General features: G+C 41.7%; 1 protein-coding gene across 1 annotated transcript in view; it reads left to right on the top strand.

The window, feature by feature from the left end:
- The first annotated feature begins 2,053 nt into the window (after nt 1-2,053).
- LOC102057892 (von Willebrand factor D and EGF domain-containing protein-like) overlaps nt 2,054-27,593 on the top strand; it is a 185,830-nt gene continuing 160,290 nt past the window's right edge. Inside the window, exon 1 of the mRNA XM_014285420.3 lies at nt 2,054-2,247. Within this exon, the coding sequence (XP_014140895.2) occupies nt 2,127-2,247 (121 nt within the window). The 5' untranslated portion in view covers nt 2,054-2,126. The remainder of the gene's footprint in view (nt 2,248-27,593) is intronic.

Here is a 27,593-nt window from a genome sequence, read left to right as displayed (position 1 = left end):
GTCCTCCCAAAATGAAGGGAGCCATATCCAACCCAGAGAAACTCCTTGGCTGAGACAATGGGAAGTATCATTTCATCCTTACCAGGAGTAACCACCTTCAAAGGCTCCCCTTGATTAACCTGCTTAGGGAGACGACAGGTAAGGGGTTAAAGAAGTCTAGAAAACTGTCCCTTTTCTCCTGTCACCCTGAATGCCTTCTGCTGACATTTTTTTTTTGCATAGTTACTTTTGCTTTCAGTATGCAAAAGACCAGCAAAGGCTAGGTTGTATGTGGAAAGCTCTCTTGCTTTGTTGTAAAGTGGCTTTGGTCACCAATATTTTGGCAAGGATAAAATCTCAACCCACAACAGATTTCAATCTCTTTCTCATTGAAGTTAGTTACACCTTAGAGCTATGGCATTTAGGCCAAAACTTAGAGGCAAAGGACATCGGGCCCCTATCAGAGGCGTGAAACTGCCACAAAAAATATTCAAGCATTAACTGAAAAAGCCATGTAAATGTAGAAATTGTGTCCTGTTGAAGATAAACTGGAATGTTGTCATTTGTCATACATTTGTACTGAAGAAATGGATGGGGATCTCTTAGGAAAAAAAAGATGTCTGAAATACTGGCCTTGGAGTCTTAATGATCTTGAAGGAATATAATCTGAACATCAGTAAAATCAATAGACAAACTCACAAAAACTCCCAAGGACTACCAGTCAGACCTATGAGATAGCTAACCCAGTGAGACTGGTAAAAGCAGTGATTTTGCAACATCGAAATCCAAAATGAAAATTAAAAAAAAAAGTTTTAGAAGCTTCTTCTTAAATAACCTATATTTCCTTCAAGGAACCCAGTGGTAAAACTCCTCAAGGGATGTAGTTAAGCCAAAAGAACAACATTTGAAACTCCTTGGCTGTACTGCAAGATATTTTTAATGGCTTTGTTTATGCTTTTAGATTAAATGCTCCTCACAGTGATTTGCATGGAATGTTTACAGACTTGTGTATTACTCTGTTACCAGATAATTTGCAACATCCTCACTTAAACAAGCAGGCACAAAACAGTCAAATTTCACCCGTCAAAGAAAGAAGTGCTGGCAGGTATGGAAAACACTGAACAGTGGCTGGGGATACAGTGCTTTTTAAATAAAATGCCATGAGTATCAGAGTATAGCGTGTGATTCGTTAGCAAATTCTTCATATTGCGCATTAAGCCAGCAACAGGCATCGTCCTACAACAAGCATTGTTCACACCAGCTAGAAGGAGCACAAAAGACCCACGTGGTAGCAACAGGGCACTTTCCAATGAGACTGAACTTCAGGAAAATATGATTGAGCAATGTGAGTGATTGAATTCTTTCACTGCCATTTGCTTCTGTTTTCTATTTCTGTTATCATTGCCGGCAAGCCGACCTTCTGAAACTTACATCTCATTTTTCAGGGCGAGCTGGCAGAGCAAACGCTGCTGCACTTTATTTCAGTAGCAAAGGACTATTCTCTAATCTACCAGACAATGATACAGCGACCCAAGATACAAACCTTCAGGACTGTTGGTTGTGCTTGCGCAGACCACCTCTGTAACAGCTTTGCATAAATGTAACCTCCAAGAATCTGAAGCCAAAACCCAAACTATTTGCAAGCTTGTATTTTAGCATTTTTTAAACCCCTCTCGTATAAACACGATGACAGCTATGGCTGCAATAATCTGAAGTTAGCGTTGTCTGCTTTAAAATCCTCACCAGCAGGCACGCTTGGTTTATAACCCTCATTTCTCCAGGATCACCTCCTACCAGCCAGGCGGAGGGTACACACTGTTCTCACCCTCCGCGTGTGCGCGGGTGTGTTACCGGGTGTGTAAATCAGAGCAGCTGCAGGCAGAGCAGCTGCAGGGACACATGCTCTCCGCTGATCTGCTTGTGTGTGTGTGGGGAGGGGGGCGGTGAGTGTGGCTTGTGGATAGCTGGAGGGCTTCCCTCTTGGAAATTCTGGGATTAATGACACATTAAGCCCTCTCCAAGAGAGTGGATTGAACAGAACGAAAAAAAAAAAGGGAAGAAAAAAAAATTGAAACAGGCAGGCAGGCTGATGGCTTTTACTGCAAAGTTTAGTACTTAAAAGTTAACTTCTAAGCAACTGCAGATGCATGGATAAAACTAGCTTGGACAATATGCAGCAGCCCTTTCCTTTCCACCAGCATCTCCAACTTGTTGCCTACCTCTGTTGGATTCCCTTGTTGGCCATTAGCACTGAGTCAGCTCCATTAGGTAAGGATTTTGCACTTTTTAATTATTTGATAGTCATTTGGGGGATAGAGTTCATGTGTATTTTAAACTGAGATGATCTTGTTTGCATTTACTTTTGAAAGTGGGTTTGAGTGAGAGAGGGCTATTATTAGAAAGAGACTTGAAAATAGAATGGAAGTAAGGTTAAAATAAACAAGTAAGGTAATGAAGAAGGTCACAGTGATAACCAAGCATGCTTACAGCACACAATTTTATTGTCCATCAGAGGACTCTCACTTTTTTTTTTCTTTTTCCTTTAAATAAAGAAATTACAAACCTGTGAAGATTCTTACATCCCACTAGAAAAAAAAATGAAGTGATTTAAAGAATATTTATAACATTTTCCCATAAATGGAACACATGAATGATAAAAGAAGGAAAAGCTTTAAAATAAGTATCTATTCTTCTAAGGAAAGAAGCATATACACCATCTATCAGAGCAACATTATAGATTAGTTAATTACACATATAATAATACACAGCCATACAGTCTTTGGCAGTAAAAAGTTGGTGAGTAATTTTGCTGCTACTGTACACATTAAATGTGAGGCTTGTTTCACTATAGCATAGAGTTCGAAGAGGACATAGATTTTACATATGTAGCTTGTTTATACAGCTTTATTAATCTGCTGCGGGAATACACTGAAAATCATGCTAGACATTATTCAACTAGTAAAAACAGAGTTAATAAAAAACTTGAGAAAAGCAGTAGGACCAGAGCTATGAGTGCCTATGGATACAGCTTTGGTAGACTGTGGAGGCACTCCCCCCTTAATGGAAATATGGTGCAATATTTTACAAAATTTAATTCCAGTAGAGTTTCCACTAGCCTTAAAAGTCATTGTCAGCCAGTACTCATTAGCTCTATGAAGAAAAAACAATTTAAAGCACTCTTCATTTGAATATCAAAGGGTCACCCAGAAAATTTTGCGGGACTAAACACAAAGCAAATGACCTTATTGCCTTTATCTTCAAACAATGCCTTTAATTTCTGAAACCTTTTGAAGGGTTGCCAGTTTCATGGAGTGTGGCAGCTACTTATCTGATAGAACAAGCTTTTCATCAAGGGGAAGTGACCTTTTAACTCCTAGTAACTAAGTAACTATTTACCACTGTATTTTTGTTAGTGGGGGTAATATGTATAGACATACTTCTTAAACTGGGAGCACAAAACAAGAAGCAAGAAATAGCTTGCCATCTTTTAGGTGATGCAGAAGGATTCATCAGGCTTGGCGTTTTCTTTTTTTCATAGTGTGAACCTGAAGTAGATGAAACTGCTCAAAAAAAGTTTATGTTCTGACAGATTGCATTGTGACATTATAACGATATTAACAGAGCCATATGCTGTTTACTTTTGTACTCTATCAAACCTACTAATCCCATAAGAATTTCACTGTGAATAAGGAACGTCTGACCAAACAGCTTTTTGCAGATGCCTTGTTAGGAAGGAGAGGATGAAAAAGTCCTTTAAAGACCAAGGAAGAACTTTTATCACATTCTGCAGTCTTATTTTAGGGACCGAAGCTCCCAGTGACTGAGGATATTCTCATTACTTGTGGTTTTTACACCATTTCCTATGACTGAGAAACATGAAAGGGTTACCAATAACATCCGTAGCTGCTGTCTGATAGAAGATGAAGCAAAGCATCTGGGACAAAAGCAGCTCAGTGAATCATAGATGTGGGAGGGCTGACACAACACAGAGCTTGTCAGACTTTTCTTCTTTCCTCTGATGAAATTCTGTAAATAAGTCAATCAAAAGAAAAAGACAATAGATCTGTTTACAAAGGTATTTTAGTCAAAAGTATTTATCTTAAAATAGAGAGTTGCCTGTAACATCACCACCGAGACGGAGTTCCTCCCCATCCCCTTTGGAGCCTTTTCATAAGGTACAATTGGAAAAGTGTTTAATTTGGATATGGGCTTCCTGCAAAGGCACCGGCCTCCCTCGGAGCTCCTGAAGCCCACCGGAGCTTCGCGGCAAGGTGTTACACGTCTAGGAAAATCAGACACAATTAATTGTTTGCCAGGTCAGTCCCGTGGATTTTTCTCAACTCTGAAATGCATATGAAAAAAATGGAGTGTGTTCCAAGGTGAAGAAAGAGAAGCGAGGGGATGGTGTGGGGGAAGGCTGGGTGTCCCCAGCCAGCAGGCAAAGGCGATGCCTTCTCAAATAATCCCAACTGTCATTTGATGTAAGAAAGTCAATGAGAATAGTCTAGTACAGCAAAACTTGTTCAGTATGTCTTGCAATTTTATAAACTCTGGTCTTGTGTTTCCTAGAAGAATGAAATGAAAATCAGAGTATATAATCTGCTTTGTGTGCTCCCCACAGGCAGGGCATGATCTCGCTGGGGGCTTCTGCTGTAAAATCTGTGCCATGGGCTTCCCATACTTTAACCAAAAATCTGCTGGAGCTGAGAAAACTTTCCCCTATGAGTATTTCCAAAGGAATAACGTTAACTATTCAGGACCTTTCCCACCTGCTTCATGTATCTACTACAGATGATCCCCCCAACACCACTGCCCCCTTCCAATGGCCAGACCTCAGATGTGCCACCCAGGTCCCCAGAAACCCCCTGGAGCCCCAGGGCTCCTGCCACCCTCCAGGTCCCCGAGTACAGGAGGGGTGCAGGCACCCCCAGGGAAGCCCCAGGGTGTCTGGCCTGGAAACCATTTGCAGGCATCAGCCTCCTGGGCCATGGGTGGGTTTGGTCAGGGACATTTCTGTGACTTCAGAAATTAGCCTGGGATGATTCTGGCTCCATGTCTTCCCCCTGTGGGAAGTACAGCAGACATTCCTAGCACTGTGCAAACAAAAAATACCCTGCTGAATGCCCTCCTACAGGAGTAAGGCCAAGACTCCCTGGCCACGGCAAATAAGCAGCAATGACTCCCAAAGGGAGGGGAACCACCTTTACATCATGTTCCTCTCTGGACATTATTTTTAACTATCAAAAGTTGTTTACAGGTTAATATTCTATTTCCCTTTTATTTAAGCTTTTGTCAGCATCAAGTAACCCCATTGGCTTCATTGTCTGGAATTAAGCCAGTTCCTATGGGCTGAACAAAGAGTGAAATCTGATTTTATCTGATTTTTCTGTCGTCAAAATGAAGCTAGTAGCAGGGGTTGTACAGTGATTTCTGTTTGCTGGTAACTTTTTTGTTCCTCTCCTTTTTCTCTGGAAGATGACAGGGTTACACTTCCTGCAGGAATATTTCTTTCACAAGGCAGGCAGAGTCAGGCGGCCGCTGCAGACTGGGGGCGAGGGAACCTCTCTCGCATTGTGACGAATGTGGTTGGGACCCTCCTGAGCAGCAGCAGCATGGCACTATTGGATTTTAGGACTTTGAAATTTGGCAGGGTAATAATTTTTATCTCACACATTTGCCTTTTAATCTTCTGATAAAAATTAATGATTTTTTGCAAAGTTATACAGGCTTATAAAATATGCTTAGTGGGCGAAGGCTGCCTTTCTACTGCGTCTCCCATGGATTTGCCTGTTTCCCATTGACCTGACAAATGCATGTACTATTTAAACTCCTTAACAGCTATTTATTACTCTGTGCCGTACTAAAATTGAGGATCATTTTATCAGACGCTGTTCGTAACAGCGTAGGACATTCATGGCCAAAATGTTTGCTTTAATGGTCCAGTTCCTCAAAGTTATTTTGTCTCCAAATGCCAAATCTGAAGAAGTATTGTATACATCTAACTTCCTTTGCAATCGATAGGAGCTGCAAGTAGTCGAGACAAATCAGTGTTTGTTCCAAAATTGACAAGACAAATTGCTGCAGAGAGGAAGCATCATCATTCTGTTTTACTGATGGGATGGAGACGTGAAGTGGCTCAAGGTCATGCAGGAAAGCCTTTGGTGGAGCCGAGATCTGTATTGAGGCCTCATGAGTCACAACCCAGCCCCATTAACTGCAGCACAACTCATAACTGAAACGAAAGCCAACACAGTAAATAGGAGTATAATAAAAATGCGGAACCTTTCTCCGTCTTCCTTGTAAACCCTGAAGTCAAATGGCTGCACACACAAACGCAAGGGGACACAAAGAATTGTTGGTTGGTTATAGATACTTAACATCTTGTAGAAGGTACTTGAAATAGATACTTGAAATTTCCCCCACATCCCTTGATCTCAATCAGGAAAGGATCCATCCACTTCTAAAATGCTAAATCTACTTTATCATGCAAATCCAGTGGACAAAAAGAAGGAAAAGTCATTCCTGCACTAACTTCATTAGAGACAGAACTCCTTTTCTGTTTGTTCCTACTTCTTCCTAGACCACTTCTGTAGCCTAATAAAACATTTCTGGCTCTGGAAATGGCTTTTTCATTCCAATATATTTCCTCCAATTTTTTTTGTGACCTAGGTTTGCTACTTCAAAAGGCTGAGAATATTGTGAGAAGTACCATTTTCTTTATTTTTCACTGAGTTCATACTGTACCACTTTTGAAGAGTTTGTTGGGAAAAGTTCTCAAGGCAGCCAGATTACTGGTTTGATGTTGTCTACAGATTTGTTTCCTCGGACATTTGTAGGTTTGTTCTGACGCTTCGGTTGCTTTCTTCCTGGATGAAACGTCTTTCTTGTCACCTCACAGATGGAGGTGGATGTTGCCACTACAAAAATGGGTATTGTCTTTAACACTTGGTTGGCAGCATATATTGCTTGTTTAATGATTCTGAAGTTTTCTTCAAGGTAGTGTATTTTACCTTCAGTTATGACCTTCACTTATTTCATTGTGGCAGCTATGCTATGTGTTTTGCCCCAAGTACAGGTTATTTATGGTGAAATCTGAAGAAAAAAAAAGAAAAAAAAGTGGATTAGTTTGAAGGATATTTTTCAGCTGACTTTGAAACACTAGTAAGGCCATGTGTTAGTGCATGCAATTGTTTGTACAGCTTTTCTGGAAAGAGTTTTGTGTGTTAAGCTCTTAGGAGATTTACTTAATGAATGTATGTACTCATTTACTTCTTTCTGACACATGTTATTTTGATTATTCTGACGTTTGTTACTTTGATTGCTGTGTTCACACTGCATGGCATCCACGGGGAGCCGCAAGGGAATATTCTACATATTGAAAGGGAAAAAATTGATTGCCTAATATAGTTGAGGGATTGTAGTAGTCTGCTCTGCTCCTTTTGCTGGTTTTATATTAATTCATCGATTGAGAGCGAGTTTATCTTATTCCCCTATTTTGTTCACAAAGCAGCTTCCACGAGCTGGAGAGCAATTTATCTGCATACCACAATAACGTAATGCATCTCCTGTGGTAGCTGGAGCATTTTACAGCTCAACTGTCCCCTGACAGCTTTGTGTGTTGACAGTTTCAGTAAATGGTCCCTCATCTGGTATCTTTCTAATGCCTCATCAGCTCAGTAGCTCCTGCACTTTCCATGAACCAGTGGACACCCCAACTTTTCCTCCTTCTTATGCTAGTAAGAAACATCCTAACATTTCCCATCCCAGACTCAGAGTTTTTCTTTCCCTTCATTTTTTAGATGGCTGACCAAGTTATGTTTAATTTGTGTCAGAAGGCAAAAGTCTACAGGAAAAATCTAGATGGTACCTAAACAAAAGGGGTTTCAGAAGTTCCTGCATTAATAACCCTGTAATAAATTTAATGGGGAGAATGACTTGGGATCTGAACTAGAGCATTCCTTTACAGAAAGGAGCCTGCCTTATGTCAGCTCCTGCTTGCTTCTCAGCCCTGTTTAAAATTGTATTTTGCTGATGTTTGACTGTCATGCAAACTTTTCATGGAATTTTATCTTGTTGATTTTCTACAGACCTATACGAAGAGCAAAGGGAGGTAAACCTCAACCACTAGTTTAGTTAATAGCTAAGCTAATGTCTTGATATTAATAAGTTAACAATTAACAATTTCTTTAGAATAAACATTATTAGCTCTCACTGCATTAGTCAGATACGTTATTTGCTGATCTGGTCCAGCTACCAGAGGAGGCAGATTTGCAAACATCTTTCAGAGATTATTTTTAATAGTCATTTTTGTCCCTTTCCTCCAATTATTTACTTTATAATCAACTATGAGTATGCTATAAAATTAGTTGACTGTGACTCGGCCTCCCTCAATAACCCAGCATAGATACTTTGATTCACTCAGGCTACCTTATCATCAGCTCTGTTCTTTTCTTAATGGGCTAGAGAGAAAGATATATACAAATTCACAGAGCTTTTTGCTCTGTTCTTTTATTAGAGCTAGCAACAAAGACATAAACAGAGTGAAATCTAATTAATTCCTTGTTTCTCTTTTGCAAGAAATACAAGGAAAATGAAGAGGAGGCTGTTTCCTACCCCAATGTACTTGCAACTCCTTTTTTAGGTGGTAAAATACTTGGACGTTTCATTTTCTGAATGTGTATAAAGCAGAATAAAAATAAAAGAAAGCTATCCTTCTCTCTTAACTAGCCCATAACCACCACAGAAAATGTTTTTTGCTCCCACAAAGTCTTGTAAGTGCCAGTAGAACTCAGTGACCCGTACCCCATAACATTCCTGAAGTATCTGGGGTTCTTTTTTCTCCTATAAGATCCTTTACAAGTCTCACTCATAATCGTTAAATATAGGAATCCTCCACTTTCAAGTAATTTTCAGTCCTTTGTCTGGACTAGTTATTTCAACTGATTCTGTAAAAGAAATCCCTAGTAAACCACTGTGAGCAGGTACGTTGGGAAAGCTGGAGTAGCTTGTAACATTCCCAGCCTGGAGCAAAGATGCACTTTGTTCATCTTCCACTCCCTGCACGTGGAGTACCTCTGCAGGGACACAACCTGCCCTGCTGATGGGTCAGCATCTGCCCAAATGGTGGCAGGCAGGACCTGCTTGTGCCTGCCCAGAACAGCACCGGTGTGATCCTGCCCCCTGCAGCACACCTCCTAGGAGCAAAGGTTTGACAGATCCTTAAGATATCAGAGTGAAAGACTATGGCCATGTGGAAGGACCCGAGCTCAGATGTGGAGGGCTGAAGTCTGACTTAAACCCTGTCCCTAGCGTGTGCTTGTGTGAGGACATTAGGCTTAAAGATACTGATGTGCTTCAGGATAGATGAATTTGAGTCGCAGCCTATGATCCCAGCACAAGCTATACATCTCCCAGAGGAATTTTACAACTGTTTTCTCCTCTTGACATGATCACTGCCTTGCAATACAAATAGCTTTGACATAAATCATAAATCTACTACGCACCCCCATTCCTTCACTACTTCTTCCTTTTTCATATTTTTCCAATAACTGATATCTTAGTCATGAAAATTACAGTTATTCCTTCTGCCTCATAACGTCTGTTATCCACTAACATTTCTGTTCTGTTTGCTATTACCTGTACTCTTTGCATGGGTGTGGAGACACTTTCTCTCATTAATACACTCCTGACAATATTATTCATCTGCTGTTTCAAACCAACTTCATCTTCTGTCTTAGGTCAGAGCTTGCAGACTGCCTCCCAAGAATACCAAGCATCATCATTAAGTGCCAGCGGGATGCGAGGGGACCTGGTGAGCCGTTCCTGGTCAGTCCCGTGCAGCTCCCAAGGACCCTGGCACAGAAATACTCACAAGGTCAAAAAACTGGGCTGGAAGGAGCTTCTTTACCACTCAGAAAGGTTGTCATCGGGGACACTGAATGGTGCTTGTATATACAGTGATTAGCTGGAAAACAAGCTCTCTCCCTATGTCTGCTTTTGTGGTGGTATTGGATTTTATTTTTCTAAGAAGCAGACAACTTTATTCTGGCTTCTTTTAATCAGGTCTGCTGAGAAATCCTTACCCGGTAGTGAAACACAGGCTTTCTGAAAGACCCTTTGGTGAGGTTCTCAGATTTAAAACCTTGCAGCTGGTCAGCACAGGGCGATAAGACACGCCTTTGACAACCCTAACATATATTAATAGTGCTGTTGCTTTCAGTGGGGCTAAACTGAATACAAAACTAAACCATTGCAATCCTGTAAGAGGTAGCACAGATGGCCATGTGTGTGCATAAGCATAGAAAATGTCATTTTGGCCACCACTGTTATAGCACTGCTTCATGTAACTATGGCTAAAATTAGTGCTGCAGAAATGCTGGGAGGAAAATTATGATGGTCACAAAAAATATGCTGCACAAATCCACCCATTAAGTGAGATTTTTGCCTCTGAATTCCATCAGGGGCTTGCTGCTGTTACGGCCCAGCTCTGTGCTGTGATTATCTGCATAACAGTTCATAGGCTAGATGACTTCCCTAGGGTAACCTACCCCAGGGTGAGTAACTGCTGTTGATCCACACAGGAAGGGTGGTTTTTTCTGTCTGATTGCTTTAACAATTGAAAACAATTAAAAATTTACTTTGCCACTGAGACAGAACCTGGAAAAACCCAAAGTGCTAACTGGTTAGCCTGATATTTTGTTAATCACTTCTGACAAGAAAGATGTTGTGGTTTAGGGTAGAGGAGCTGGATCAATCTCTTCTGTCACAGACAAGTGCCCTTAGAACTGGTCTATCGATTACGCCGGAGAGGATATCTTTAGATCTCTTATTTGAACTGTTTCACTATCTATTAGTAATTAAATACATCTTGCAATAAGGGCTTCAGTGTCAGTCTCCCATGTGTTGTCTACTGTAAAGGTGATCATAACTGCGATGGACAGCAGGTTTGTTCATTCTATGGTGTAATATATATTTGTCATTCATAAAAAAAAAAAAAAAAAAAAGAATATAGCAATTCCAGCTCAGAGTTAGACAGGTAGGTAAGCTGTTCATTCAAGTCATCAATAGACAATATTTTGGTCAAATCCGTATGTCCAAGTGCATGAGCCCCCAAATGCCTCCCTTCCTGAGATGAAACGTGTACCAAAAAAAAAAGTACAGGTCTTCTCAAAACTTGTACATTTCCATGAAAAGTGTCATTAACAGCACATAAGATAATCAACACTTAAAATTCCTGACCAGCTCTAAGCAAAGCATACATTTTTTAGAAGCTAAATAAAAAGGACAGTAAATTTCAATATTGGGAATGATTCTTGTTTGCGAGTCCCCAGCAATGCAGAAAGGAGCGATCTGTGCTCATTTGCGCTTACGAAGCAGTGTTCTAACACACTGATTTTCAACCATCTTTTTAACCAAAGGTCCTTTTCTGCCATGGAGTGTCCTGGACCTTGCAGTGTTTTGTGCTTAAGGGAGGGCATAAGGGAAAGGGTTATTCCTCACAAACAAAATGAGACAAAGTGAACTTGATTTCTGCTTTACAAAAATCATGATTTTACTGAAGGCAAGGGAGCCCTTAATTTGGAAGGCTCTGATGAGGGCCCCGGAGTGGGAGGCAGCAGGCACCCGCTGGCACGCTGCAGGCAGCTAAACGGGGACCCAGTTGGGTAAGTTCTGTACAAAGGGCTGGGCGCTATTTGTTGCGGGAACTGAAACCTGATGTCTTAAGAGCTCTCATAGCTTAAATAATATTTCAGCCTGTAAGGTACACTTGGGAACACCCCTTTTCTAATATCAGGGGCTTTCATCAAGGGGCTGGTGAGGTGTCCCCCCACTACATCTAGTGCGGGCAGCTGGGGGTGGACAAAGCGGCTCTGGGTCTTGCTCCACACCCATATCCAATAACTTCCTCAAGGCCATGAGCTCATTCCTGCTCCTTAAAGCCACCTTCATTTCCTAAAGTGTTGTCTAGCACTCAAGCGCGTTCTTAAGTTGCTGCCATGTTTTTCCATTCTGCTAGAAATTATTGTTCTGTATAGTTTGATTTTAAGAGTGCATTCTGGCATCCATTTGGGGAAAAGGCTCTATATAAAAGCAAAATCAATACGAGGGACAGTTATATTTCCTGAGCTTTTTCATTAACTATAAAATATATACATTCAGGAAGGGAGGGGGGAGCAATATCAGTTTTACCTAGTTTGAAGGAGGGAGGACAAGACAAAGCACCACAGAATATGCATGACCGTACACTGGCAGGAGTATGAACTGTGCAGCTTTGCTGGCTGCTCTCACTGCCTCCAAACACTCCTGCTAGGCACCGGCCTCTCCTCTGATAGGTATCAAGCCACTGGAAAAATACAGAATTATACATATTTTAGTAAATGAGGTTTTCCTTCATCTATGAATTTTTATTAAAGCCAGACTAGGCATTGGCTGGTTATTTACAGGGAAACCTTGCCTTTGTCCAGTGCTAAGAATGAATAGAAGAGAAATAAAATAGTGTTGAGCCAAATTTTTCCTCAAATGCCCATGGAACTCCAGCCATACTATCTTTATTCTTTTTTTCCAAAGTATAGCAAACCATTCTTTCCACCTGAGCAGGCTGTCCTTTCAAGCATCCTTGGATAAACCTCTCATCACTACATGCAATATATTTTTCTAAGATTTGCAAGCATAGAGCTGGAACAAATTCTGAAAAACTGCAACCTGTATTCCTACAATAATAAACTTAAAGATAGCTCAGTGAATTTTTACCAAAAAACAACTCACTGCTGCTTTATTTGAGCCCAACTGAAAAATTAAAATGCCTACCGCGATATTAGCTACTATTCTAACACAGGTTACTAAACCAGAAGAGCAAGCATCTTTAGCTTGGAGTAAAATTTCAAGTCACACTGCCTTTTCAGTATCAGCATGAAATTATGTGAGCAAGAAATGGCACACAAGCCTTCTTTTTTTTTAAGTTTCTCTTTTAACATGAGCCTTCTATAATGGCATTTGCATTAGTAGGAAATACCTGTCGTCTCTAGAAAAATAATTTGTCTTCTTTTTTGAAAACTAAATTATCCCCTCTAAAAGATTAGCTGAAAAACACTGTATAAATTTATAAGCATTCCAGATTAAATACAAAGTTTTGCTTCTTTCTGGTGACCCCTAGTGATCTATTTTGTGAGAGACTTCAACAGCGAACCCAACAAGTTATTTATTTCTGACACTCGGATAAGGCATCTGGGAGATTTTATCAGTGTGATTTTGCCACTAGCCCATAATTCAGGGAACTGTGAAATAAAGGCCCAGAAAACTTAATGTGTGATTGCTCGTTTGAAACTCCAGTGAAGCTGTGAAGGAACATGCGAGCTGATAACAGACGGCACTGAACAGCAGAAGAGCCTTTGTAGGACAGCCACCGCATAAAACTGGTCTCTTGGGTGAACGGACCACTTGTGCTACACTATTACCATCGAGAAGCTTTGCATGCATCTTCTTGTGTTTGCCTTCTTGCCTCATACTCTCCTTTTTGTTATTCACAAAAATTCCCATCCTCTTTTTGGTTTCTCTTAGGGCTCTCAATGAGTTAAGCAAACCCGAGTTGGGCTGCAAAACTAGAGAAAAAGCAGCCATTAAGTGGAATTTCATTTTTATTATCACAGATATCTGGCATACAGATCAGAACTTCTTTCAAACGTATTGCATAAAGCTGCACCAAAAAGAAGTCTCTCTCCCTATTTGCACGACCATTATGCTACACAACTGCGAGCTGTAGCTTGTTGGACATGTAATTTTATCATGAGAGAGTGCTCCTTGCTGTGCATACGCTGCTGCATTAGAGGAGAGGTTTGGATTAAAAAGAACAAGCCTCCAGCTAGCACTGCCCTGCTTCTGCAGTTCTCACACTAATAAGAGACATTCGTCCACCCCATTCATTCCTTTTGAGTTATTAATTGTAAGAGCTTTAGCAAGATGCTTTGGTGCCATCGTGCCATCCCTCTCTGTCCCAGGACTCTGCTCCCCTCCCGCCCTGCCCAGAGCCCACCTCGCCCCAATATCTGCTGTTCCCAGGCCCCAGCTCCTGCTCAGCCTTTTCTGGGCCTTGGACATTTTGTCTCCCCCAGCACCCTTCTTCCAGGGGGAAGGGGTAGGGAAGCATTTCTTGCTTCATCCCCAATTGTAGCACCAAGGTAGAACTTTGCATATCTCAGTGACTTGCTCAGACAACTAATTTCAGTTTGATAGCAGATAGAATGGAAGAGTATGTCTAATTTCTTATGCAGGGATCTCATGCTAGGAGCCCTGTAACACCATGATAAATTCAAGACCATTGGTCCTGTCCAGCTCCATTGTTTTTAACTGGGAACAGAGCAATCATACAAAGGGCAGAGTCTGGATCATTTTTGGATCCTCAGGCCCATTTTCATTAATAAACCATTGAAACCAACCTCGCATGTCACAAATCCCCATTACTTTTTTTTTTTTCATTGCTTCTCCCAAATCAAACAATTGAAAAAATAACATTCACCATCTGAATATTTTGCTGGCTAGTGTGAGGAAAGGCAACAAAATTTCTCTTATGTTTTTATAGCAGAAAGATTTATCACAGCTTGCTAAATTCTGGAGTGATTAAGTCATATAAAAGACATAACTAAAACAAGTGTTTGATTTCTGGCTTCTAAAGTTTTGTACTTGGTTCAAGAACATGTTTTGATTTTGGATGTGATAATATTTCCCCACTATAATACAAATATTGCTCTCCTTCCACAAGTGGTCACAACGAAGTCAATAAAATATGCAGAGAAGAAATGCAAGCGGCATTTGGCTCAATATAAAGATTGATAATGTAACCACCTAAAAAGAATGCTTTTTATCATCATAAGTCTCTTCTAGTTTTTTATAGTTTTCATTGAACAAAATGATCCATCATACTTGAACTTCATACACGTTCCTGAAGCCAACAGTTAGTACAAGTCAATTTTTAATTATGATATTTTCATAAACCCTACAATTTATTTCCTGATTTTGTAGAACACTTTAAACAGCAAGTCATCGATATAAATTATGTAAATCTCAAGTGACCCCAAAGTCATTAATCTGACTGGATTTCACAGGGAAACATAATATAGCAATAACCCACTTGCTCTCCCTCTGACACTGCGGAGTGGTGAAGATGGCTACAGCAGCCACGAACCATGGGCCACCGCAGCCTTGTTCTAGGCTAGCGTGATTTTTAACCTTTTAAATAAAACACCAATTGTGCTTAGAATACCTGTTGCGGTCTCATGCATAGGGACAAAGGAAAATGCATCTGTTCATTCTGAAAAAAGAGAATAAGAGGTGATCAGCTATGGCACTGTGCAAATAGCAACCAGCCCCTACTCTGATATATCAAGCTCTACAGCCAGCCCGCCTGCGAACTGGTCCCCATCCCTACAGAAATCCACAGCAAATCCTGCTGCCAGCAGCAGAGTGGAATCTGCCCAGGAGGGCAGAGTGCAGCAGCAGCCCCCTGCCTGCTTCCAGCAGGCCTTCCCTCTGTGAAGGGAATCCAAAAATCCTCTTGTGCCAAACCCCATCCCCACAGCTTTTCACTGCCGTAGCTCAGAGGCTGCAGAGCTGCCAGAAAGGTATTTCTCCCAACCTGTACAAAGCACAAATTCCCTCTTCTCCCTTCCATCTCCCATCACTGCTCCCTCCCAGGGTCATACCTTGGTGAGAGCTTCTGCAGCCTGTGAGGCAACCTCACCACTCCAGACCCAACACCTGTTTCTCTCGGTTAAGCCTGCTGGTGTGTGCCTCCTTCAAAACCCCATTTCTGGTTTCCAGCTGTTCTCACTTTTGGTGATCACCCCAGTCCTTCCCAGCTGCTATCTCTTTAGGCACAGCTGTGCTGGCTCCATCCTCATCTGCTGGCAGCAGCCTTCTGCCCTCCCTTCCTCTGTGTGCATGGGCATCACCTGTATCCTTGGGGACTTAATGCTATTAAAATAGCAGTGAAGTATATAAAGGGTGAAAAGACAGCACGGGGATGAATGAGGATTGGTTTGCTCATGCACAGGAGAGAGAGCAAGCCACAAGGTTTGGCTTGTATTCTTCACTAAAAAGAGTACTTCATGTGCCTTGATTTCTTTCTTTTATTTTTTAATTTAAAAGTAGGATGTGGTTATTGTCTGGGTCTCATTTGGTGTGAACTAACATCAGCCAAGTTCATGTGGACCAAAAGAAGAGTAGCTATTAGAAAGCAAAATATCCTGGTTGGCCTTTTTCAGCTTCCCTTGCTTCCTTTGCCCTTTCTTTCACTGTATGAAAGTTTATGCAGGAGACCAGCAGGTGAAAGGAAGCAACTGCAGCGTTTTGAGATGCTTTGTAAAATGTAATTGCAGAGTACAGCGAGATGGCTTAAAAAAATGTGATTACTCCTTTACCTTTCCTAGGGGGCATTCCCACACACTGCATTCTTTCTGCAGCGCTTGAAGTGGTTTCTCTTCCTATTTACAGAGAAAGATATATAGTCTGTACTTCAGTTCATATTTTTTGAACTTCAGATGCTCATCTCCATATTAAAACATCTCACAGGCAAATGCATATCCTTATTTATACTACTTACATTAACCCACTTACACGGTGGCAATAAAATTCCATAATAAGAAATAAGAGCTCTCATTGCACATTCACAAAGCCTCCAAAGAACAGAGGAAGAGCAGACCGTAAGACTCATAAATCCCACTTAATTTATTCATAGCAAGAGTCTACAATTCAGACATTTTTATATTTCAGGATATTTATGATAAGGTAGTGAATGTATAAACCCCCCCAACAATAATTCAATAATTGATGATAAAATAACAGAATAGATAATAGTTTTCAAAAAAATTTTATCAAAAAGTTAAATATTATAACCAATGATGTGGCCAGGAGGCAGTAAATCAAATCTGCAGTGGGTGAGGGCAAAAATAACTTCCAAAGCTTCCATAGTTCTCTGATCCCTGAACCAGAACCTTCCAGCTTCACTGCTTCAGTAGCTGCAATAACATGCAGATACTTTCCCTTCATCAAATACACCCAAGTGATGTGTGGGGAAGATTCTGTGGATCATGCTCAGTCTCCAGAAGGTTTTTCAGGTGTTACAACCACAGGAGGAAGGGGGTGGTGTGGTCCAGCCGGTACAGTTGGACGTATCTCTGGTTTTTTGCAGGCCACACAGAAGAGGACTTGTTTTGGTTCCACCCATGTTCTGAGAAAATATACTGGAAGGAGGACCTGGCAAATGCCGCCATGCAGAGCTCCTTTGGTTACCTGATAAAAGCCCCGCCTGTGCGAACCGTGTTGTTGCTCTCGCTCGGTCCAAGTGCCTTGCTAGGGAGGCAGCCATGAAATCCATCTTAGAAATAGAAATTTTGCTCAAGTCACCTAGATCTTTACCTTTCAGTAGGTAGGAATTCCACACTTTCCACCCCAAATATGCTCATAGAAGTTGCTCCTAAAGCAGATGGTCTCACGACAACATTCTCCCTTAGCCCAGAGTTCCCTTCCCTGCTACGTGTGGATCAGCAACATGACACGCATCCTCAGTCTCCCTTTTGCTAGGCTAAGCAAATTAATTTTAATCTCTACTTACAAAGCAAGCTCTTCATTCTCCTGATTATCCTAATAGCCATTCCCTCTGCTTGCACAAATCTGACCATGTATGCAGGGATCAGAATGAGGGCTATACGGTGACATTAACTGTTGCTCTGCTGTATTTTCAGCACTGGAAGTAGCTTTTCACATGACAGTGGAAACAGTCACCTTGTGATCAGAGAGTATATCCTGCTTTTATTGACCCAATTCTATTGTTAATCCTCAGGCTTGCTAATGTACTGCTCTGCCCTGGAAGTATTCAAGTCTCATTTGTACGTGAACAGGACTTAAAAGGGGTTTTTTGAGATAATTCTAGATAACAGTGCATAAGAGTCGTGCATACTGAATTCAATGGTATTTGTGAGAGAAAGGAGGAAAATGAATGTGCGGCAACAAAGGGAATTCTGTGACTCAGGTAGAAAGGCAAAAAAAAGCAGGAATCCAGTAAATATCAGTCTTTTGAGAACAGCTTTCAAGTCTCAGCTATTCTTCACCTGTTCCTTATCTAAAGCCTCTGTGGCACACGCTGATGAGAGAGAGTTCGACCTGCAGAGTCTCACCGGAGAAAGCAATGCACACTCCAGGCCCGCTTTTCAGCTGCTTAACAATTATGAATGCTTTTTGTTGATCATCTAGATTAGAAGTCAAGCAAACAGGACTTTCCTACCTGGAAGGCAGATTCTGCTTTCCAGTATTTCTGCTTATGGAACCCATTTCTCCTGTTTAAAATTGTTCAGGTGTGTGACAGGGTCATTTTTCTGTGAGGACAGAGTGGTCAACAATGCAAAATGTGTGCTTGCGTGATTTTGTGTGATTATGGAATTTTCTTGCTGCTCTCAGGAATTCCCACACAAGCAATCATTTCTGCCTCGCTCTTTCCCATTTAAGTTGTAGTGAAACACTCTAAAAAATGTAGATGCAAATGCAGATCAGCTTCCCGCCTGACAGCAGCTTCCAAAACTGATGGTGAAACTCTTCACAGCTCTGCTTTTTTTTTTTTTTTTTTTTTTCCGGGCATCCTGGTGAGTCTGTCTTTCTCTGGGAAAGATAAGACGTCCAGCCTGGTGCATTAAAAGTCAGTGAACAACACGCAGCACCCCAGAGCCCATGTGTTTTTCCTGCCTCCAACCTCCCAGAAGAACACGCCAGCTACACGTCCAGGAGGGACTGGTCCTGCCTCATTCTTTGCAGTCACAGAGGGCTGTCATCAAAACAGGAGGTGTCCTGTGGGGCTTGGGGAAGCAGGACAGCAATCCCACAGCCCAGGTGGCACCAGCAGACACCCTTGCTGTCCCCTGCCCCTTGCTGCGTGTGAAATAAAAGAAAGTCAGGCAAAGTATAGACGTGTTGGAATCAAATGGCCTTTTTCTAGAGTGAAAGGAACAAGTACTTAGATACCAATTTTATCCAAGACCTGTAGGAGAAGATTACTTATTGCTGGCTGCAGACCAGCCACAGTCACACTCTCACTCAGCCTAATGATGCACTGGCATTCACGCTTTATTTCAGTCTTCAGCAAGCATTCACCACTAACATGAGAACGGTGATAATTATGTATTAGCTTCTGTATTTGACTTGAAGAGGCAGATGAATAAAACTAAATAAATGTCAACTGTTAAGGCCATGGGACTTAATGTGATTTTGGAAACAGGCGACAGTAGTTTTAATTGCATACAGAAAGATTTCAAGATCATTGAGATCACTTCCATCTGATGTTAATGGTTGTGATTTCCCAAATCAAACCCCAGAATTTACAGCCAGGCTTAGCACCCATTTTGCTTAGATCACTCCTTATGAGCAGTAATGACCAGTAATGAAACAGCCAAAACCCCAGGTGGCTCTCCTGCAAATGTACATCTTAGGGCCTTGAGACCTGATCCTGCAGCTGCCAGCTTCACCCTGTGAAAACCATTAGCAGCTGGCTTCACGTCTAGAAAAAGCAAATGAAATATGCTGCATTTTCACAGCCATCAATCAGCAGATGCAGTGCCAGGAAAGCTTCATAATGATGTAGATATTGCCAATTGACTTTGCAAAAAAATGTTCTTTTCAGGAGAGGAACATGGAGGCAGAAAACAACAGATGATCCTAGCGTACACTCGTGTGTGGGGGGTAGCGATCCCTTTCTTATTTGGCCGGGAGGGGGTTGAGACCCCAAAGCAGCCCCCTGCCAGGGTGCCAGTGCTCACCCCTGTGCCGGGGGGCGGCAGCAGGAGCAGGAGGGCGTGTTCCTCAGCATCCTTCTGTGCTGTCTCCCACGGAGCCACGGCAGCAGGCTCGTCCCCAGCCTGTCCGTGATTAGATGAGTGGCTTGGCTTGCCTAGCTGAGCTTTCGGTTATTCTTCCTGAGAAGAAACTTCTGAGAGCAGAAGACCTTCACATGAAAAATAAAATTGGGGACCTTCCAAGTGATGTAACAGGTGCAAGTAAACACAGTGGGGAGCAATACAAAAGTATTAATGAACAAAATGCTACTTTTTGGGTTTGGTTGCTTCTTTTCTTAATGTTCTGTGAAATGACTGAAAGCCATCAGCAGCATTGCTGCTTTTAAATGTTGTATTTCCAAAGGTTTGTCTGCATGTACCCCTTTTTATTATTTTTACTGACTTCCTGACAGAGATACTGAAATGTCTGGCATGACTCATGCTGTGAGCAATCCTTTTGTGAGAACTGAATGAAAACAGGCCAATAACAAGGGCAATTTCATTTAAAAAGCCCAGCCAGGTGACTGGTTACATGGGACGTTATTGAAATTATGCATGCAGAACTCTAACACTATCATATTGTTTTAGATCATGTTTTCCGTGGCACAGGAGAAAGTATCTTTGTCAGCTCAGTGGAGAAAGGTTGGAGATGATTGAAGTAAAACAGCAGGAGGAGGTTGATATGATTAAGTCACATAGCCAACTGCCCATGTATAACACAGTAATGGAGGTGAAAGTAGAGGGCAAACTAAAATTAAGTCGAAAGGACACAGGAGACAAAAGGCTACACATATAGGACAAGGAGAGGATGTACAATGAGCTGATTTGTACAGCAGGCAGAGTGCAAAATTTTTGTGTCCTGTATTTAGATATTTCCTGTTAATATTGATGCAAATGCTATACTAACTAGTGCTGGAATGGACAGTCTGTTTAGCGAGCTTACATGGAGAGAGGCGTGTTTAATTACTTTTACAGTCGTGGGCAGAGAGGTTAGATGATAGCCTGTAAGTAAAATCCCCAGCAGCTAGATTGGACAACATAAAAAAAAAAAAAAAAAAAAAAAGATAATTTGGGAGAAAAGCAGGGTCAGCTTTGGACCCACTCTGGTGACTGTTCACACCTCTTCAGCAGAAAATAAGATCTTAATTTTGTTACAAACCACCAGGTAAGAATATCATTATTGCAGGAAATCTTGTTTGCTACAGAGCCAGCGCAGTCTACTTTAAATTGTTCCCTCTGGGTAGAGCAATGCTGGGTACAAGTCACAAAACAGCTGATCATATAGGCCATAGGGCAACCAGGGTATCGGCACCGTAGTGCTCTCCAAGGAAGAAACAATCCATAAAACGTCATTAGAAACTTCTGCAGTTTGGTGCAGAGGCTTCTGTGGGTCACATCGTGTCAGGCTGTCATTTGGCCCCCAGTAACCTCAAGCAAAGCTGTTGGGGGAACAGCAAGCTTGCAAAGATCATTTTTGCTAGTCACCTTCATGCTGCTATTTCAGTTTTTCATGGTGCTGTTTCAGCTTGAGGCCTGAGTTCACTTCAGAATAATTTCCATTGGCAATTCCCATCATTGTGCACACTCACCAAGAGCTGTGCAAGCCACAGTTATCACCTCCACATGTGTCCAGAAGACAGCAAGCCTGCCCCGTACAACCAGTGTCATCAGGTGCTACGGAAGGGGGAGCTAGAAATTCCATTAAATGTATGCAATCACTAAAAGCATATTATTCTTTCTGTCTGTGGATAAGGAACCACAAAACCAGAAAACAGCAACAGGGTGCTAGTTGCCATCCCAAGCAGGAGTGGAAGATCTGACCTCTTTCAGAGGTGAGGAAGCACTCGGTGCCTTGGAGAAGCCAACAGGACAATATCCAGCACTTGGGTCACAGCAAAGATTTCATCTTCTATCTACCAACACACAAAGTTGTGATGGGAAGCACTCACAAATCAGGAAAACCCAGAGCTAAGGTACTTAGCACTGCCTTACTGCATTTGCTCCTTGTCCTTGCAAACTGTAACCCAGTCTCTGTGGCATGCCCACACGCTGAATTGCTCAGTGACTGGTGCTTCCTCCAGTGCCCAGGACAGATGGCACTCCACCAGTGAGCCGTGAGCCAGTATTTCACATCGTTTCTACTTGCGAGATCATGGCTTTAATGCGTGTATACCACAAGGTAGCAAAAATCATCTTGGAAGTGCCATTCATTTCCTGATAGGCTTTTTCCTTCTTTATTGTAGTAACTGGGTGCTTAATGTGCAGTCATTAATTTACTTTCACAGCCTTTGTGGGGTGAAGGGCAAATACTATTAATGTTATCAAGGCAAAGGAAAGAAGTGCAGGTCCATTAACAGGGAAGAAGAGCAGGTAAAATGACATAGGGAATACAGACACATTCGAAGCCTTTCTTGCTTCAGTCTTCTCAGAGAAATTTAATTACAATCAGATATTTAGCACAGTTAATTTAAAAACGGTAATAGGAACACAAGGCACAAAAAGAAGAGAGACAGCTAAAAATGGATATATCCAGGTTGTCAGTAACTGCTGAATCCTTCTTGAGTAACAGCCAAATCATTATTTGAATCATTAAAACTTATCTTCAAAAACTTATGGAGAACCTCTGAGATCCAAAGAAGGACAAAGACAGAAGCACAAATTCAATACTTAACATCAAAAAGCGATGAAACGATGATTTGAGAACCTACAGCCCAGCGAGACTACTTTCAATGCAGGTTCCTAATGACCCACAACTTGCAGAGTTATTAGGAAAAATTAACAAGAATAAAATTTGTTACTGAGGGTAGTGCACATAAAGCACAGCAACTCATTAGACCCGTGCACTCGGACTTGAGAAGCCACAGCTGGAGCACTATGTCTAATTTTGATCATCATACTTAAATAAAGCAGGACACATTAGAGGCAGTTCAAAAAGGGAACAGCAAAGCTAACGAGGGGCCTGGAAATGTAACCTGCAAGGAAAGTTGAAAGAAATAGGCTTATGTTAGAGAAGGGAGGACTGAAAGAGGTTGTGTTTAGTCTTCTAACATGGGGAGCAGGGAAGGCAGCAGTTGTCCGCAGGCGACCTCAGCACGGACACTGTCTAACTATGAGAGTGGTGGGACACCTTGTCTGGGAGATCGTTGTCCATGAAATTCCCTTCATCCAGAGCTGAGAAGGGCGTAGGCAAACCCCACAGGTGCATGGCTCAGCAATATTAAATCCTGACTCAGAAAAGGGAAAAATAAGGTGATGGGGAAAAGCTGACGTGGGTTATTAAGAACAAATTGCACAGTATGAGCCAATTTCTTTCTCTGACAGTGTTGCTGGTGTAGTGAATAAAAGGCAAGTGTGAGGTGTGATGTATCCTGACTTCACCAGCATCTCCAGGCCAACAAGTTAATGGTTTCAGAGACAAGGAAATGGGGCTAAAAGTGCCCACCTGCTGAGGTGTCTGATCTCTGAACCCAGAGCTGCCCAAAGGGGAGCCAGGCACGGAGCTGCTCTCCGCTTCCATGAAAAGTACAGAGACTTTCTTCTTCACTCTTCCACACTATAATGAAACAAACTCCCTTTGAAATGTTTAGTAAAAGCACTCAGAGAGAGAGAGAAAGGAAGAAAGATCCTATTCTCCTTCCCATCTCCCCCCCCATATATATATATATATATATATATATATATATGATCCCCTATATAGCTGTTAGCCCAGGAGATAACAGCATTAATTTTTGGAAGTTTTGCTCGGGGAGACCCAGAGCAGAGCCTGAGCCTCTCATTTTGCAGTTTCTCATGTACTTTGATTATTCCAAAATGCAGTGCTCCCCCTCTTTTTTTCCCCTCCCTTTTTAACTCCATCAATTCTGTACTAAAAACCACACAATGACCATTTCAATGGAAAAAAACCCCACACTTCCATGCAAATCTCAGCTGTTGCAAGTCAACACTTTCCATCAGAAAAAATTTTTCATTGGAAAGCTCGCAGCCAGCTCCAACGTTGAGATTTCGGTAGCAGCTAAGCTTTAAGTGCCTCATATTTCTGCATACCAGGGTCATCAGTCAGACACCCAGAAAACGAGGAGCATAAAAGTAATGATCACCTCTGACGCGGCTGGAGTGACTTATCCGGCACGACACAGGCCCCCGTGGCAGCCGTATCAATCACCTCCTCGGGGCAGTGTTCTCGGAGTATTTTTTTTCTCTCAAAACATCAATACGAGCTAACATTTTTTAAACACTGTCATCCATTTCAGTCAATCTTATTCTTCATAATTTCAGTCTCTTTCAGTCTCTTGGGAAATTTGGAGTGTATTTCATAGTATGAAGTGTCAAGAGAACAACTGCATCAAGGAACAACATCCTTTCCCTTGCCACTTACATTTGTTTGCCTGAGAAATATGTGCAGTAGCAAAATACACACATCCACCCAAGCAAGGGAGTAACTAACACCTCCGATGCACCACCACACACTAAACATCCCTTAGACGTACTAAAAAGTTTAATATTCAAAATCTCTGCATGACCAGAGATCAGATTTTTAAGTAGTTTGATCTCGTTACCCAGCCTTCTAGTTATTTTTTCCCTCCTTCTTAACATTCGGATCATTTAGATAAAATCCTAATGGGTAAAGCTACTGCTTTTCTAGCTTATCCATGCAATTGCCTTAACTCACTTATAAGCTATAATCTCACAAAGAGCTTATACTTTTCACTTTTATCAGCCAAAGAGCATACTGGAATTAACATATGGTATCTCATCCTATTCACTTTATACTGATTCCAAATACTGAGGGGCCAGTTGTTAGCAAAGAGAGAGTGAAAAAAGGCATGTCAGACCCATGCCAAGCCCTAAATAGACGCGGGTGTGAACAAGCCCCTCGTTGTTGAGCAACGGGGACAGCTCAGAGCCATCTCCTCAGAGGGACCCTGCAGATATTCCCCTGCGGCAGCACCTGAGGCCCTGAGCAAAAGGATTCGCAAAGTTTTTAGGGAATTTGTGGGAGCTGCTCAGCAAGATAAATTCTGCATCAAAGCATCGCACTCTGCTAAGAGCACAGACCAAGCAATGGTAACATCTCTAAAGTTCACAAATGTTATCCCACGTGTGGAAAATTGGATTGGGCGTAATCCGTGGTGTATGTTGCTGAACGCAGGTGGATTACATGACCTCCCCCAGTCCCTTCCTGCCCTATTTGCTTTGACCTTCTAATTGCATTGCCCAAGCGTCCTGTAGTTCCTTGCTCCTGGCTCAGACTAGATCTCAGGGCCATGGGGACAGGCACTCTGTTTTCCCTGGTGTATTTCTCTCTTTCTCCTCCTAGCAAGGTTTTGTCTTGCAGAGGGGGATTTATTTTTTTTCCCATCAGTGTAAGAGGGGCTAACTCAGCTGTAGTGTTAATTTTACTTGGGCCAGAAGAAATGATTAACTGGTCTGTTTATTCTCTTTAATCTTAATGTTGTTTGCTAACAGCTCCAGCTCCTACTTGCTCTGGCAGAAAAAAAAAAATTAACATTTATTTTAGCTGTTATACATATATATACCTACCTTATAAAAAAGCTAAAAAGCACACCCTTGCACATATATCTTATGCACACACGTATATGATCACATCTCAGTTCTTTACATCCTGATCTCATGGGAAATGAGACTTAGCTTAATGACTATTTGCAGAGCCTTTTGCAAAGAGGCAGCCTGCCCTTTCTCCTGAAACCACAGCCAGAATAACCCACCATTGTAAGAAATCTTTGAAAGGATTTTGGTGATGCAAAAGTGCTGCGAATTATTGCCAATAAGATTCAATCTGTATAAAAGTCTATGTCATTCTTGGCGTATACACATGAAGTCCATGGACTATCCTAAGAAAGGGTTTGCCCTAAAAGAAAAGGTCATTTTTTTCTACCTTGGAAGAAGATTTTAAATGATGGGACACATTCCAAGAATAGGTCTGAGAAGAAAATATGAAAGCTGCAGTCCTATGATCAGAGTGATAATATTTTTGGTCCCTGATTAAAGAGAAATATTCAGCTTTGATCTACTCTTTGTAGTCAAGGAGTCATAATGAATAAGTAACAAAGAAGAAATGAGTTTGAGAGAAATACAGAATTTAACTGGTTCAAATGGCCACTTCGAGTCAGACCTACACGGTGTCATCTATAGCAGCGATCGAGACCCTGACGGCAGATCAGACTTGCTGTCAACACGAACAAATTTGCATTGTGGCTGAGCAGAATTGCAAGCTAAAAAGGTGTAAAAATCTAGGAAGGGCAGGTATCTCTTTAGGGCAGATGAGGACTGTGTCTGGCTGTTGAAAAGTGTAAAAGTATCGTAGATGATAAGGATCCAGAGTGGTTTGGGTGCATAGCTAGGGGAATCACTCATTTATGTGGCTGATCACTACAGTATGGGAGATACATCAGAATCAGACATCCTTGCTTGTGGTAGAGTACAGGGAGATACCTGTGTTCTAGAAGGACCCTCCAGAGACCGAAGTGGTCTCCCCACAGCATGTTCCCATGCAGATGCTGTAGCCATAGTTTAGACATGAGAAGGATTATCAGAAAAGCAATAGGCTGACCCTCTTTGCGGCACTGCTCATGCCAGAATGCCTCTGTGCTCTTTCCACTGGGTAATCGGGGCTCGTTAGCCCAACCCTGCCATGCCAAGACACACTTCATTCTTCTATATGTTTGTGCTGTGTGCATGCATTGCGTTCCTGATGCCAGAGCAATAGGAGCTGTGTAGCTTCCAGCTTGTAATGTGATGGGGGTCGTGCAGGAGACCTGTGTCTTGGATCTGGTTGTCCCCCAATCAGAATAAAAAGAATGAAAGATAAAGGCTCATGATACAGAGAAATTAATGTGGATGAAGGCAGTGGAGATAGGGAAAATAAAAGCAGGGAGACTGCGCTCCTTGGAGAAAATCCAATGATACAAGCGCCCTCAGGAGCGTGTTTTGAGTGATCAAAGCTTGGGTTAAAATGGCATTGGCGACACTTTTTCTTACATCAGCAAGATCTACTGTAGGTTCATTTTGAATGTGACAAGCTACTTGGCCCAGAGAAAAAAAAGGCATATTTTTCTAAAAGGTGAAATATGTCCTTTCAACATCTTTGCAAATGAAATTACTTGATGTCTCTTGTTTCCAAGTTATCTAATTTTGGGTTGAAGAACAGGTTAGTCTGACTTTCAATTATTATCAGTCTTTCTTTGTGATTTTAGAGACACTATTTCTCTGGAAAAAAAATTGAAAGGTTTCGTTTCAGTTTGAAATAAGTCACTTTTCCTCACTGGACCGGTGAATTGCAAATCATCTGCTTGCTGCATTTTCCATGTGCTGTTAACATCTGTTCAACAGTTGCCTTTTTCAAAATTTACTACAGCACAATATTATAGCTGTGTCTTTCTGTCCCTCCTACATGCAGTCTTTTCCTTTCTGCTTTGCTCTGGGTGTTGTCTGTACTTATATTATTGCAGCAGAAAAATGTAGAACATTAGCATCTGTTAATCCTTTTATACCTCAAGTCTTCACATGTTTGGCCAGCTCTGCTTTTCATTGTGCATGTCTGTTTCTGGAATAGCCTCAAAATTCCAGATACAGCAAAAATAACCCAAAGTGTAGCCTGGCCCTGTGGTACTGCTAAAAGGCTATTTTAGAATTAAGATAATTCAATGGTTTAAGTGTGTTTGCTGGATCCCTGGGAGCAAACTTTTATCCCAGTTTGCAGGGATTTAGCCATTCAGTTGTTATTAATATTGAGCCATACTGCTGAATCTACATGTTCTGTAAGGAAATAACCTAGATTTTACT

This window comes from Falco cherrug, chromosome 8 (genome assembly GCF_023634085.1).
Source record: "Falco cherrug isolate bFalChe1 chromosome 8, bFalChe1.pri, whole genome shotgun sequence".
Lineage (NCBI taxonomy): Eukaryota > Metazoa > Chordata > Aves > Falconiformes > Falconidae > Falco > Falco cherrug.
The sequence above is the reverse complement of the archived record's forward strand: the minus strand, read 5'-3'. Positions and strand labels throughout refer to the sequence as shown.